The following is a 14,797-nucleotide window of genomic DNA, read 5'->3' on the forward strand; positions in this document are numbered from 1 at the left end:
CTTAATTTGTCTCATTACTTTCTCAAAGGAAATGAAGCGTGTCTCCATTCTTTTCCTCGAGTTTTAACAGGGCCTGTGCAAAATTAAATATTTCCTTAATGGACTTCAAATTCTCCCCACTAGGGCTCACATCAGTACCTGACATCTCCAATTTCAATTGCATAATTTTATGTTTATATTCATGGTCCCTCACTTTCTCTTCTCTTTGCATTTCTAGTTTTCTCACTTTGTTTCTTCATTTCCATTTTCCACCATCTTGATTCCCTCTCCACATCTTTCTACTCTTTCTTTGTCTTTTTCTTCATTTTGCAAGTTCCATCTCCAGTTTCTTCAACTTTTCCACAAGCTCAAGCTGCTTTAACCATAACCAAATATAAACTAAATCCAACATTTCATTATCTGGAGTAACTGGTCTCTCTTATACTTCCTTTAAAATAAAGTACCGGGCTAATACTTAACTGCATCTGCCTTCAAGGCTCAGTTGTCTTGGTTTCAAATCAATCCCAGGCAAGAGCCCCTAGACTTGGTTAGTCCTCACCAGGAATATGCTAGAAATCAAGCTCCAATTTTCCAGGAGTCATTACAAAAGTTAAGTCTTATAAAAGTATGCAAAAATTCCCTAATTTGCCTGTCTTTTAGACCCAGATTGACAGAAAGCACAGACCAGATTTCCATTGTGAACAAGAATTACTATTTGAACCAGTGACATATAACACCACTAGTTAAAAACTCTAACCCCAATAAAACTTCCCATGACATGCGCATATAATTATACAGATACAGGCATGCACAATAAAATGGATATAATGGACAGATGGCAAGACTGGGAAAATAGTTCAATGGTCTTTGCCCACAGTGTTCACTAACATGATGCTTTTGGTTTATCAGAACTTGCCACTCCTCAATCTTCCTTCTCAAAGTACTTTCACTCACTTGCAGGAGGTACAAGGCAACTGGTTCATACTTAAAACATCTCTAGATTATTGGTTAACAGACAAACTTGCAACAACTGAAGGAGAAAGGTTAAATTGGCATTCTTAAGACTTGAGGTTTTTTTTTATTTCCTTGTTGCTATTCCTATGGCTTCTGTCCAAACCGTCACACCCCGCAAGTTGTTCAGCAAACTGGGAGCCAATCACACTGTGTTGGCAGGCAGAAACCCTTTGTCATCAAAAAGGTCAGTATTTTTTAGAGCAACCTCCATTCGTACATACTTCTAGCGACTGCAACTCATTTGTAGTAATCTCCCTTTCTGCAGTGCACATAACATGCAAAAGTGCCCGTACGTACCAACCAAAATCACCTTCTAGAGGGCATCCATTTCAACTCCCCATCCTACTCCCCCCGATGACATGGTCCATTCTGGGTGTCCTCCACCACCTAAACAAGGCCACCTGCAAACTAGAGGAAGAATATCTCCTCTTCCGCTTCTAGAGCCTACAACGATATGGCCTGAACATTGAAGTCACCAGTTTCCAAACCTCCCCACCCTCCATCCCATCCCAGATTCAATCCTCCAACTTGGCACCACCCTCTTGACCTGACCTACCTGTCCATCTTCCTTCTCACCTATCTGCTCCTCACTTCCCACCAACCTATCACAATCACCTCCACCCATCTATCACCATCCTACCTACCTTTCCTCTAACCCCATCCCCCTATTTATTTCTCAGCTCCCTTTCCCCTCCCTAGTCCTGATGAAGGGTTATACCTGAAATGTCAACTCTCTTGCTCCATAGATGCTATCTGACCTGCTATACCTTTTCTAGCATATTTTATTGATTCTCACTCTCCAGCATCTGCAGTCCTCACCATCTCCTACCTGCCAACATAGCCAATACCAGTAATGTATATTTCATTCTCACTGCAATACGCATACAACTTCTTGGCATCTTTATCTATAAGAATCTAGAAACCCTTATTAATTGTTAAGTTTTGGCATATGTCCATTAAATACTGCCCACTCGAGTTGCCAGTTTTATACAAGTGAAGGGCAATAAAGAATCAACTGCAATGATGAGAGACTGGGCTCACATTATTCCCTTTCGTAAAGGACAACAATTAATCAGTTGACTTTCTTGGCTTCATGGTCACTTTTATTAGCAATCAGCTTTTTATTTTAGATTTTGTTTGGACACAATTTCATTTCTCAAACAGTCATGGTGGAATTTGCACTTGTATTCACCAGACGACTAGTCAAATGACTGACTGTAGTCCTCACAATTACTTATTAATAATAAAGTAGTAAAAATCACCTCACCTACAGACAGGAGGCGCCATGTAACTGCAGGAGATGCAAAGCAGGCAAACACATCATCTGTGCAAGAGAAGTGAGTGAGTTGTGGTAGGATGACTGACTGCCCTCGACATTGGCCCCACATGTAGACCTGACCACCCTGGGTCTTAGCAGCTGAAGTATGAGTGGAATGACAAGCAGCAATCTCCACAATCCTAAGCAGCAAAAAAAAAACACAGTACAGTACACAGATTAGAAGAAAGCATACGAAAACCATATGTAAATTTCTTACACAGAAACAACTGCTCATGATGATTATGAATGGTCTTTGAATAAGGAAGCTTTACCAATAATTTTATATTTATTTTCTATTTCATGGCATTGCCACAAATCTGTTATTCCTGGAGTTGGACCAAATATTAAAGATTTTTTTATTTAAGGTACACACAGTACCAATTTACCTGACTTTCAGACCAAGGCTGATAGAAAGCATGGACCAGCGTTCTGTACTAAACAAGAATTCTTATTTATTGCAGCTATAGTCTAATTAAACAGATCATTTAGTATACATTAACCTATTGTGGTTCACATAGTAGAATACCTAGATCACTCTGCACATCTGAGTACTGCAGTCATTCTCCATTTAATTAAAAACCTTATTATTCTTCCTGCCAAAATGAACAACTTCAATACTTCACCTGCCAGACTCTCACCAAATTTAACCTATTTGTAATTGGTCATGATTGCTATTATATCTTCTTCACAATATACTTTCCTACTTATCTTCATGTATCACCTGCAAGTTTAGCCACTATAACTTTGGAACCTTCAGCAATGTTATTTATAGAAATTAACTGCAGGATCCCACTTGTTACATGCTGCCAATCTGAAACACACCCATTTATGTATATTCTGTTTTCTGTTAGCCAGTCAAAATTCTATCCATGCTAGTATGTTACTCCCTATTTCACAAGCCCCTACTTTGCGCAGTAACATTTTTGTGGATTCGTATCAAATGCCTTCTGGAAAGTGAAGTACATTGACAGGATTCCCTTTATCCACTGCAGATGTTACTCTTTCAAAGAATTCCAGTAAGTTGGTTAAACAGATTTCCCTTTCATAAAACCATGCTGAATCTTCCCAAATACTTTGGATTTTATCAAGTGCCCAGCCACAGTCTCAAACTAACTAACCTATTTTTTCCTATTTCTGTTTCTTTCCCTTCTTAAATAGAAGGTTAATGTTTACTATTCTTTAGTCCACTGGAACCTTTGCAGAATGTAAATGAATTCTAGAAAAAAAACACAAATACAGACACTACCTCATTAGTCATCCATTTTAAGACTCGAGAATTAAGGTCATTAGGACCCAGTGACTCATTATAATACAGCTCCAGTTTGCAAAATACTATTTCCTTACTAGAATCATAGAGATGTACAGCATGGAAACAGACCCTTCGGTCCAACCTGTCCAGGCCGACCAGATATTCCAACCCAATTAGTCCCACCTGCCAGCACCCGGCCCATATCCCTCCAAACCCTTCCTATTCATAAACCTATCCAAATGCCTCTTAAATGTTGCAATTGTACCAGCCTCCACCACATCCTCTGGCAGCTCATTCCCTGCACATACTACCCTCTTCGTGAAAATGTTGCCCCTTAGGTCTCTTTTATATCTTTCCCTCTCAACCTAAACCTATGCCCTCTAGTTCTGGACTCCCCCACCCCAGGGAAAAGACTTTGTCTGTTTATCCTATCCATGCCCCTCATAATTTTGTAAACCTCTATAAGGTCACCCCTCAGCCTCTGACGCTCCAAGGAAAACAGCCCCAGCCTGTTCATCCTCTCCCTGTAGCTCAAATCCTCCAACTCTGGCAACATCCTTGTAAATTCCACACAGTTCTTCTCTTCTTTCCTCCACCGCATACAGATATCACAGAGTTTTATTTAAATCTTTTATGGTGAAATCAGAGCAAGATATTTATTTATTATATCCACCATTTATTTATTGTCTATAGCTAACTTGCCATCCTCATCTTCAAGAGGTGAGATTGTAAAAACACTCACTTTACTTACTCCTTTCCCTTTTTAAATACCCATGCCATGTGTCTTTACATTTCGAGCTAGCTTCCTCTCAACTCACTTATCAATCAATTCAACTTTTAGTCATTCTCCACCATTTACTATATTCTGAAGTTATCTGTCACCAATCTTTGTGCAGTTATATTGTTTTTCCTCAGGTCTGATGCTCTCCTCAACTTTTTAGTTACCCATAGATGAATGGGTCCTCCATTCAAATAAAGAATCTATAGTTTTTTTTAAATCTTTACAGCATCTAGTCTTGCCTGCTGGTATGTTCTTGGGTTTTCATACAGACCTTTTCTCCCACAGCTAATTTAAAGAATAATGATGATAACTGAGTATTGTCTGAAATTTACTACATTACCTTTCTCTATCCACAGTGATTTGCACAGGACAGGACTGGTTGCTTTTCACACCACTGCCCAGCTGGCCATACGCATTAGCTCCCCAGGAATAAAGCAACCCCTCATCTGTCAGTGCCAGAGTGTGAGCATAGCCGCAGACAATCTGCAAATCAAAGTTATAAGTAACAAATGATAGAATCAAGCACTTTCATTCTGAAACAAAAACAAAATTCATCCTCAGTTTGGATAAGCTAGTGTTGGGTAAGTTAGAATTAAAGAATGCTTACTTGACACACATCAGGTTAAAGGTAAAGCACCAATCTCTATTTTTGCACCAAATCACCAGATTTTATTTCATGGTAAGCCAAGTAAGGTGCATGTATTAAAATCTCCAAGGGTAAAGAAATGCAAGTATGGAGTTTATGGTATTATCAGGGTGTTACATTGGAATTAGGAGCACAATTAGGCAATTCAGCCCTTCAAGCCCGTTCCGCCATTTAACATGATCATGGCTGAACCTGTCCTGGTCTAAACCCCACACTTCTGCTTGTTCCCCACAACCCTTTACCCCTTTATCCCTTTATCCATCAGAAAGCTATCTATTGCTTTCTTGAATCTGTTGATTGATTCTGCCTCCACTGCACTCTGGGGCAATGCATTCCACATGAGGGGCAGTGATAATAGACAAGGTCCTCTCCCTGGGGTGGGAGAGTCCAAAACTAGAGGGTACAGATTTCAGTGAGAGGGGAAAGAGTTAAAAGGGCCCGAAGGTCTTTTCCAAGGGGCAACTTTTTCATAGGGTGGTGCATGTATGGAATGAACTGCCAGAGGAAGTGGTGGAGGCTGGTAAAATTACAACATTTAAAACGCAACGGGAAGGTTATATGAATTGGAAAGGTTGAGATGGAAATGGGCCAAATGCTGGCATATGGGACGAGACTTATTTAGGATATCTGGTCCGTATGGACGAGTTGGACCAAATGGCCTATTTCAGTGCTGTACAGCTCCTATAAGGAGAAAGTGAGGGCGATGCCAAGTTGGAAGGTTGGAAGTGGGATCAGGTGGGGAGAGGGGAAATGTGGAAAGTGGTGCAGTCAACATTGATGCCGTGAGGTTGGAGGGTCCCAAGGCGTAAGATGAGGCATTCTTCCTCCAAGCGTCATGTGGTTAGGGCTTGGCAATGGAGGCGGCTCAGGTCCTGCATGTCCTTGGTGCAGCGAGAGGGGGATTGGAAGTGTTTGGCCACGGGACAGTGGGGTTGGTTTGTGCGGATGACCCAGAGATGTTTTCTGAAGGGCTCTGCAAGCATCGGGAGCAACAGATCCGGTAAATGGCATGTGTGGAAGTGCAGGTAAAACTCTAATGGATGTGGAAAGCTCCTTTGGGGCCTTGGACGGAGGTGAGAGGGAAGGTGTGGGTGCAGGTTTTGCAATTCCGAAAGTGGCAGGGGAAGGTGCCGCGAGTGGTGGGTGGGTTGTGAGGTACATGGACCTGACAAGAGAGAGTCACGCCATCTTGAGGCTGAACAGTTCATCGACTTCACCAACACATTCCACCTGACCTTAAGATCATCTTGTCCATTTCAGACACTTCCCTCCCCTTCCTGGATCTTTCCCACTCGATCAATGGTGACTGACTCAAAACGGACATCATCTACAAACCCACTAATTCCCACAGCTACCTGGACTACACCTCCTTCCACCCTGCCTCCCGTAAAAACGCTATCCTTTATTCCCACTTCCTCCGCCTCCGCCACATCTGCTCCCAGGAGGACCAGCTCCTCCACAGAACACACCAGATAGCTTCCTTCTTCAAAGACTGCAATTTCCCCTCCCAAGTGGTCAATGATTCCCTCTAGTGCATCTCATCCACTTGCCACACCTCTGCCCTCGAACCCCACCCAGCCAACCGCAACGAGGACAAAGCACCCCAGTCCTCACCTTCCATCCCACCAACCTCCGTATACATTGCATCATCCTCCGCTATTTCCGCCACTTACAAACAGATCCCACCACCGGAGGTATATTTCCTTCCCCTCCCCTATTTGCTTTCCATAAAGACCATACCCTCCGTGACTCTCTTGTTAGGTCCATGTCCCCACAACCTACCTTGCCCCCCTGGCACCTTCCTCAGCCAACGCAGGAATTGCAATACCTGGCCCTCACCACCCCGCCCGTCACCTCCATCCAAGGCCCCAAAGTAGCCTTATACATCCATCAGAGTTTTGCTTGCACTTCCACTTGTCATTTACTGTATCCGGTGCTCCCGATTCGGTCTCCTCTACATTGGGGAGGACAGGACAGCTACATGCAGAGCAATTCAGAGAACATCTCTGGGACACCTGCACCAACCAACCCCACTGCCCTGTGAATGAACACTTCAACCCCAACTCCCACTCTGCCAAGAACATGCAGGTCCTGGGCCTCCTCCATCGCCACACTCTGACCACCCAATGCCTGGAGGAAGAATGCTTCAAGTTCCGCCTTGGGACCCTCCAACCTCACCATCAATGTGGAATTCACCAGTTTCCTCATTCCCCTCCTCCCACCTTATCCCAGTTCCAACCTTCCACCTTAGCACTGCCCTCATGACCTGTCCAACATGATGGTCTTCCTTCTCAACTATCTGCTCCATCCTCCTATCACCATTACCCCCACCTCCATCTACCTATCACACTCTCAGCTATCTTCCCCCCAGCCCCAACCCTCTCCCATTTATCTCTCACCCCCCTCGGCTCAAAAGCCTCATTCCTGATAAAGGGCTGTTGCCCGAAACATCAATTCTCCTGCTCCTCGGATGCTGCCTGACCTGCTATGCTTTTCCAGCACCACACTCTCAACTATGACTTCATAAGGTGATCCACTTATAAGACAAACCCTCTCTTCTATTGCAATTAAATAAATCTATGTTCTACAAACAGAATGCTCCCTCTGCCAACATGGTTAATTAGAGAGTCAGAAATTGACTTTCATGTGACTCTATGTACTTAGGCTTTCATATGTCATCATTGCACATTGGGAGGCAGGGAACAGGAGACCAGAAGCAAGCAAGAGCAGGGAAAGCCTGGTAAAGGTGGTGAGCCAGAACAGATCAGCCCACAACAAACAAGCCAAGAATGGTTATGCATGCTCTTTGAAGTATGCCACAGTGCCATCCCTTATAATGTCTCCTATGATGACTTCCCCATGATAACTTACCACACACCAATGACTGTCTTTAGTCTCATGTGCAACAATGTACAAAGATAAAGAACTGTTGTAAGCATCTTGCAAATCTTTAGATTATCCCATATCACGTCACAGGATTCCATAAGAATACTTTCATTGCTATAGAGACAAATGTGGTGTCCAAACTTTGTATGCTAAACAAACTAGTTAATCTGTTTGCTATAACAAATATTCCCGAAAAAGGTATTCAGTCAGTTTAGCATCTCAGCTAACAGATGGTTCTTTCAATAATACCACATTCTTTCAGTTCTGCATTGAAGTGTCATGTTCTGAAGTCACAATTGATTGAACACTCAAACTTTTGTATTGTAGAAGAGTGATAGCCAACAAGCCATTTTGTCTACTACAACTGGTCAGATGTATCAAACATACCTGACACACATGAATTCCTTGTAATGCAGCCAGTCTGCATGGGGTCGGCTGATTTCCATTACTGCCCAATCCAAGTTGCCCATTACCATTATAACCCCAACCATAAACCTGCAATGCAAGATAAACTAGTTAAAGAAAGAACAGAAAGAAGTACAATACCCTCATTTCCTCAGGATATCCATAAGACCATAAGACATAGGAGTGGAAGTAAGGCCATTCGGCCCATCGAGTCCACTCAGCCATTCAATCATGGCTGATGGGCATTTCAACTCCACTTACCAGCGTTCTCCCCGTAGCCCTCAATTCCTCAAGACAACAAGAATCTATCGATCTCTGCCTTGAAGAAGTTTAGCGTCCCGGCCTCCACTGCACCCTGTGGCAATGAATTCCACAGGCCCACCACTCTCTGGCTGAAGAAATGTATCCGCATTTCTGTTCTGAATTGACAGCCTCTAATTTTAAGGCTGTGTCCGCGGGTCCTAGTCTCCTCACCTAATGGAAACAATTTCCTAGCTTCCACCCTTTCCAAGCCATGTATTATCTTATACGTCTCTATTAAGTCTCCCCTCAATCTTCTAAACTCCAATGAATACAATCCCAGGATCCTCAGCCGTTCCTCATATGTTAGACCTACCATTCCAGGGATCATCCGTGTGAATCTCCGCTGGACACGCTCCAGTGCCAGTATGTCCTTCCTGAGGTGTGGGGACCAAAACTGGACACAGTACTCCAAATGGGGCCTAACCACAGCTTTATAGAGTCTCAGTAGCACAACAGTACTTTTATATTCCAACCCTCTTGAGATAAGTGACAACATTGCATTCGCTTTCTTAATCACGGACTCAACCTGCATGTTTACCTTGAGAGAATCCTCGACTAGCACTCCCAGATCCCTTTGTACTTTGGCTTTATGAATTTTCTCACTGTTTAGAAAGTAGTCTATGCTTTTATTCTTTTTGCCAAAGTACAAGACCTCGCATTTGCTCAAGTTGAATTCCATCAGCCATTTCCTGGACCACTCTCCCAAACTGTCTAGATCCTTCTGCAGCCCCCCCACTTCCTCAGTACTACCTGCCTGTCCACCTAACTTCGTATCATCTGCAAACTTCGCTAGAATGCCCCCAGTCCCTTCATCCAGATCATTAATATATAACACGAACAGCTATGGCCCAACACTGAGCCCTGCGGGACACCGCTCACCACCGGCTGCCATTCCGAAAAAGAACCTTTTATCCCAACTCTCTGCCTTCTGTCAGACAGCCAATCCTCAATCCATCCCAATAGCTTACCTCGAACACCATGGGCCCTCACCTTGCTCAGCAGCCTCCCGTGTGGCACCTTATCAAAGGCCTTTTGGAAGTCTAGATAGACCACATCCACTGGGTTTCCCTGGTCTAACCTACTTGTCACCTCTTCAAATAATATCCATCCCAAGGAGCTTAAAAGCTAACAAAATACTTGAAGTGTAGTTGCAGTTTCAATTGAACAAAGTATACACCTAATTTGCACACAGCAAAGTTCCAATAACAGCAGTAAAGTAAATGAGATAATCAATGACAGTGATATTAATCAAAGGTTCAGCGCTGGCCAGGACATGAGAACTTCCTTCTTTTTTTAAAAAAATATATCCATTTAGGCAGGCATGGGGGACACAGCTTAACATCTCATCTGAAAACAGCAGTCCCTCAATATGACACTCAAATGTCGTTTAGATTATGTGGCGAAGTGGGCCTTAAATCATGACAAGAGCAAGTGAGGACTGCAGATGCTGGAGATCAGAGTCGAAGAGTGTGGTGCTGGAAAAGCACAGCAGGTCAGGCAGCATCCGGGGAGCAGGAGAATCGATGTTTCGGGTATAAGCCTCCCTTCAGAAAGGCTTATGCCTGAAACGTTGATTCTCCTGCTCCTTTGATGCTGCCTGACCTGCTGCGCTTTTCCAGCAACACATTTTTCAGCTCTGATCTCCAGCATCTGCAGTCCTCACTTTCTCCTAGTTGATTTTAACCTACTGCGAATTCTCTTGCAAGGATGCCTTCCTTGAAGAAGCTCTCCTCCTCTCTCTCAGTGAGGATCTCAGCGAGTTCCTCTCTCACTTTCCTGAAGAAGGGCTTATGCCCGAAACATCGATTCTCCTGCTCCTTTGATGCTGCCTGACCTGCTGTGCTTTTCCAGCAACACATTTTTCAGTAAATGAACATATGCCAACACTTCTTCTGAATTTCAGCTACCCTAACATCTGCTTGAGGTATTGCTGTGACTTTTGGTGATAGACTTTGTCTAGCTATTGTTCTGGTCATTACACACACTGGAAAAATACGAGGAAACTGTTCAAGCAACTGTTCCACCATCTTAGCCTCAACTGGACTTATTCTGATTGTAGGTGAAGCTATAACTTTCATTCCTGCCAAAGTAATCCCAAGGAATAGATCAACTTCATCCATAGGTAATTCCTTAATTACCTCAAACAACAAATCATACTTAAATTTTGTACACTGCTTTTCCACCTATCCCATTTATTATCACTTTGGCTTTCAATGAACTCGCTGGGAGGGAAACTAATTCTTTCTCCAGCAAGAGTGCTTAGATATCCTCTGTATGCCTCAATAGCTGAAGGCTTGGATGGTTCCTTTGAAGAAAAAGTGTTTATCTTCCTTTCAGATAAAACCCCTTCCTATCTTGTGCTGATTAGAACACTGCTTCACAGGATGTTTGCATTGGTTTGCAGGAAACACAGGGTGACTGGTCACACCCATAAAACACCTCTGACTTATTAATTCCAATTTACAGCTTAGAGCAATTGTTGAATGAAAAATAAACTGTTTTTTTCCAAGCTGAAAGTCGGCTGTGCGGCAGAGAACAGACATGTTGAGTTTGTCAAGGCTTGGTGGCGCCTCCCTATCTCGATCACAGCCCAAATTAACCTTCAAATGAAACGCGCTACAAGCTGCAGAGACACTTTTCACACAGACACTTTCCACCCTCTAAGACTCAACAAGTTATTGAGTTCAATTACTTCAGTGCGTGGCCATTTTGATAACAACACCTTCAGCCTCAGCCATTTCTTGTTAGATTTACACTAAGCATAGCAGACCCATTTTTCTCCTTTTTACTCCTACGTTATAAATCTACATCTCCTTTACCATCATACATGCTCTCTGTCTTTTGCTCAAGGCATCCTTGCCACCTATCCCACTCGATCCACCCCGTCTCTGTCAACAGGATAACCATTTTCTAACCCTGCACAGTTCTGAAAAAGAGAGTCATATCAGATTCAAGACATTATCTCTGTTCGCCACAGGTGCTATCAGATCTGCTGAGATCCACCAGCATTCGCATTTTTATTTCAGGTCTCCAGCATCCTTATTATTTAGCTGTTATTTAACTTTTTACAGTTGGGAGAAGCAGACAGCAGTACAGTATCAATTAATGCTATATTAAATGAGATCAAACTGAGACATAATGCAACAATATCTGAAGTTTACTGTACACATATATGAACACACAAAGTGTGGTTAAAAAAATTGATGAGCTTCAGTTGCAAACTGCCACATCACAATCTGTGGTTATAACAAAGATCTGTCTTAAAACCAAAAAGGTAGGACTGCATATTAAATTTTCCTGGACTGAGGGTGTACTCAACATTAAGGAAGACTCAATGAGTTGCACAGCACCATTCAATTCCCATCACACCAGCCACCCAATTGCACAGCCTTGCACAACATGTTTAGCCCCTAGCATCGTGGACAAGAAACATTGCATCATGGTGATCTCAGCCAGAGAACAGACACTCCTTGGAAACGATGCCTGGCAAGAGTAAAGAAATTCTGTAACATTAGGCCTACCAACACATTAATGATGACTATGTTAACCTTTTAAAGTATAAAGATTAAATAACAAATTTACTCATTAATCATATGACACCACTCACCTCTCCATTATCCAGCACTGCCATAGAAGATGACTGACCACAGGCAATAGTTGCAACCACTTTATTTTGTAGGCAACTGGTCACTCTTCGTGGTGTTGGCTGATTAGAAGTAGATCCTGATCCAACTTGTCCACAATTATTATAACCCCATGCATAAACCTATTAAAAATATGAAATCCATCAGCAAAAAAGGTTTCTTAACAAGATCTTGTATACAAGATCAATACGGAACGATTCTCAATTTAAATACTAAGGACAGAAGGCAAGGATTTTGTACAAAAGAAGCTTTAAACCAAAAGGTATGCAAGGTTGAAACTTCTTTCTTAGGGGTGTGGCCCAATAAACGCATGCAAGATAGTACACAAATAACTGATTGGCCTTTTACCATTTTCAGTTTTAATTCAATATACAAGCACACAGACCAAAAGTTTATACATCTGTAACAGTCGTACAAACCTCATATTTCATTCCTGATGTCAACTTCCAACATACCTTTCCTCGCTATGTATCTGAACTTTATACTGTTTGGGCCAAACATGCAATTCTACCCCTAAACACTTTAATTCACATAGCCATCTAAATCCCCCTTTGTTTTTAAATCTTCCGTCCTTTAGCTCCATGTCTATTTGTTATTACATATTTATAAAATGCATTCATACATTATTCTACATTCAAAGAATGAAAAAAGAAAAATAACTGTTTAGATGTATATCATTGGCAATGTATTTGTTAACATACTGATATATTCATCTCAATAAATTTGTATTGCCATCTACAACACAGGCAACATATAACTGACTATCTCCAGTTGCCAAGATTAGCACAGCTCCAACACTTGAAAAGCTTAACAGCGCCAAACTCAAACAAGCCCACTTAATTGGCATCCCATTGATTCTCCATCTTCAACATTCACTCCCCCCACCACCATTGTGCACCATTTACAAGATGCACTGCAGCAACTTGCCAAGGCTCTTCAATAGTACCTTCCAAACTCATACCCTCTACCAACTAAAAGGAAAGCAGCAACAGACACATGGGTACACCACTATCTGGCCCAGCAAGTCACAGACCACCTTGATTTAAAACTCTCTCACCATTTCTTCACAACAATTAGGTTAACATCCTGGAACTCCCTCCTTACCAGCACAGGGGGTATCCACATGAACTATAGCAATTTAGGAAGGTGGCTTACTAAGTTTGCTTCTGAAGAGCAATAGGAGATGACAATAAATTCTGGCCTTACTAGTGATGCTCATAATCCAAAAGCAAACAGCAAAGTCTATCTATTAACAAGTACAGAACTACATAGTGAAACTATATAGAGATGTGCTAAAATCTCAGCTCACCTACCACAACATATAAAGAAAATAAAATTTTGTTAGTCTTTGCAATTGAGTCAAAATATGAATTAGACATTGCTTCACTTGTAACAAATGAAAAATGTCTCATACAACAAAGGACATTAATATCTTTTATCAGAAGATGATTTAAACTCTGTCTCCCCACCAATTTTCTGAAAAAAAAACATTAAATTACAATTCTCCTTCTGGTGATGATAGATCCAATACCCTGTTTGAGTCGTCCCAGCATTTGGTAACATTCTCTGGGATAACAAGACAAAAATATTGGGCAACACAGGGTCTAGTGAGAGAAAGCAACTAAAGGAAATCCATGTTAATAGGGAAATTGTGTTGGGAAAATTGATGGTATTAAAGGCCAACAAATCCTTTAATACCAGACGATCTACATACCAGAGTACTTCAGCAAATAGCTGTATAAATTGTACATGCATTGGTGGTCATCTTTCAAGATTGTATAGATCCGAAAGATTGGAAAGTAGCTATTGTAATCCTACTATTTAAAGAAAGGAGGTAAAGAGACACCAGGAATTATAGACCAGTTTGCCTGATATCGGTATCATGGAATTTATTACGAAAGACTTTACAGCAAAGCAATTGGAAAACAGTGCTAGCGACTGTCAGAGCCAGGATGGATTTACGAAAGGGAAATCATGCATTACAAATCTAATGGAACGTTTTGAAGACAAAACTAGTAGAGTTCATAAAGGGGAGAGTGGATGTGGTTTAATGGATTTTCAGAAGGCTTTCAATAAGGTGCCACATAAAAGATTGACATGTAAAATTAAAGGACATGGGATTGGCAGTAGTTTACTGACATGTATAGAGAACTGGTTGGCAGACAGGAAACATGCAAGTGTAGCAGGCAGTGAAAGTAAGTGGTACATTGGTTATCATAGTGGAAATATTCAATTACAGCTGCTGACATGTCTTGTTGCAATTGCACACGTCCTTGGTGAGACCACACTTGTGCACTTTTGGCCTCCTTACCTAAGGAAGAATGTTCTGACTGTCGAGTGAGCGCAAGGAAGGTTCACTAGACTGATTGCCGGAATGGCAGGACTGATATAAGAAGAGAGATTAGATTGTTAAACTCACTGGAGTTTAGAAGTATGAGGAGGAAATCTCAAGGAAACATATAACATTCTAAAAGGATTAGACAGGGTAAGTGTAGGAAAGTTGTACCCAAAGACCAAGGTGTCCAGAACCTGGAGTGACAGTCTAAAGATAGGGGGCTGGCCATTGGCCAGT

The 14,797-nt window shown here is 42.0% G+C and overlaps 1 protein-coding gene across 5 annotated transcripts in view; it reads right to left on the reverse strand.

The window, feature by feature from the left end:
- LOC132820965 (RCC1 and BTB domain-containing protein 2-like) overlaps positions 1-14,797 on the reverse strand; it is a 67,032-nt gene that overhangs the window by 35,610 nt on the left and 16,625 nt on the right. For all 5 annotated transcript variants that reach the window (XM_060833373.1, XM_060833371.1, XM_060833372.1 and 2 more), the window contains 4 exons: positions 12,189-12,347; positions 8,261-8,368; positions 4,682-4,824; positions 2,261-2,451 (listed from right to left, as the gene is read on the reverse strand). In XM_060833373.1, coding sequence (XP_060689356.1) covers positions 2,261-2,451; positions 4,682-4,824; positions 8,261-8,368; positions 12,189-12,347 — 601 coding nt within the window. The remainder of the gene's footprint in view (positions 1-2,260; positions 2,452-4,681; positions 4,825-8,260; positions 8,369-12,188; positions 12,348-14,797) is intronic.

The sequence above is a fragment of the Hemiscyllium ocellatum genome, chromosome 12 (assembly GCF_020745735.1).
Source record: "Hemiscyllium ocellatum isolate sHemOce1 chromosome 12, sHemOce1.pat.X.cur, whole genome shotgun sequence".
NCBI lineage: Eukaryota > Metazoa > Chordata > Chondrichthyes > Orectolobiformes > Hemiscylliidae > Hemiscyllium > Hemiscyllium ocellatum.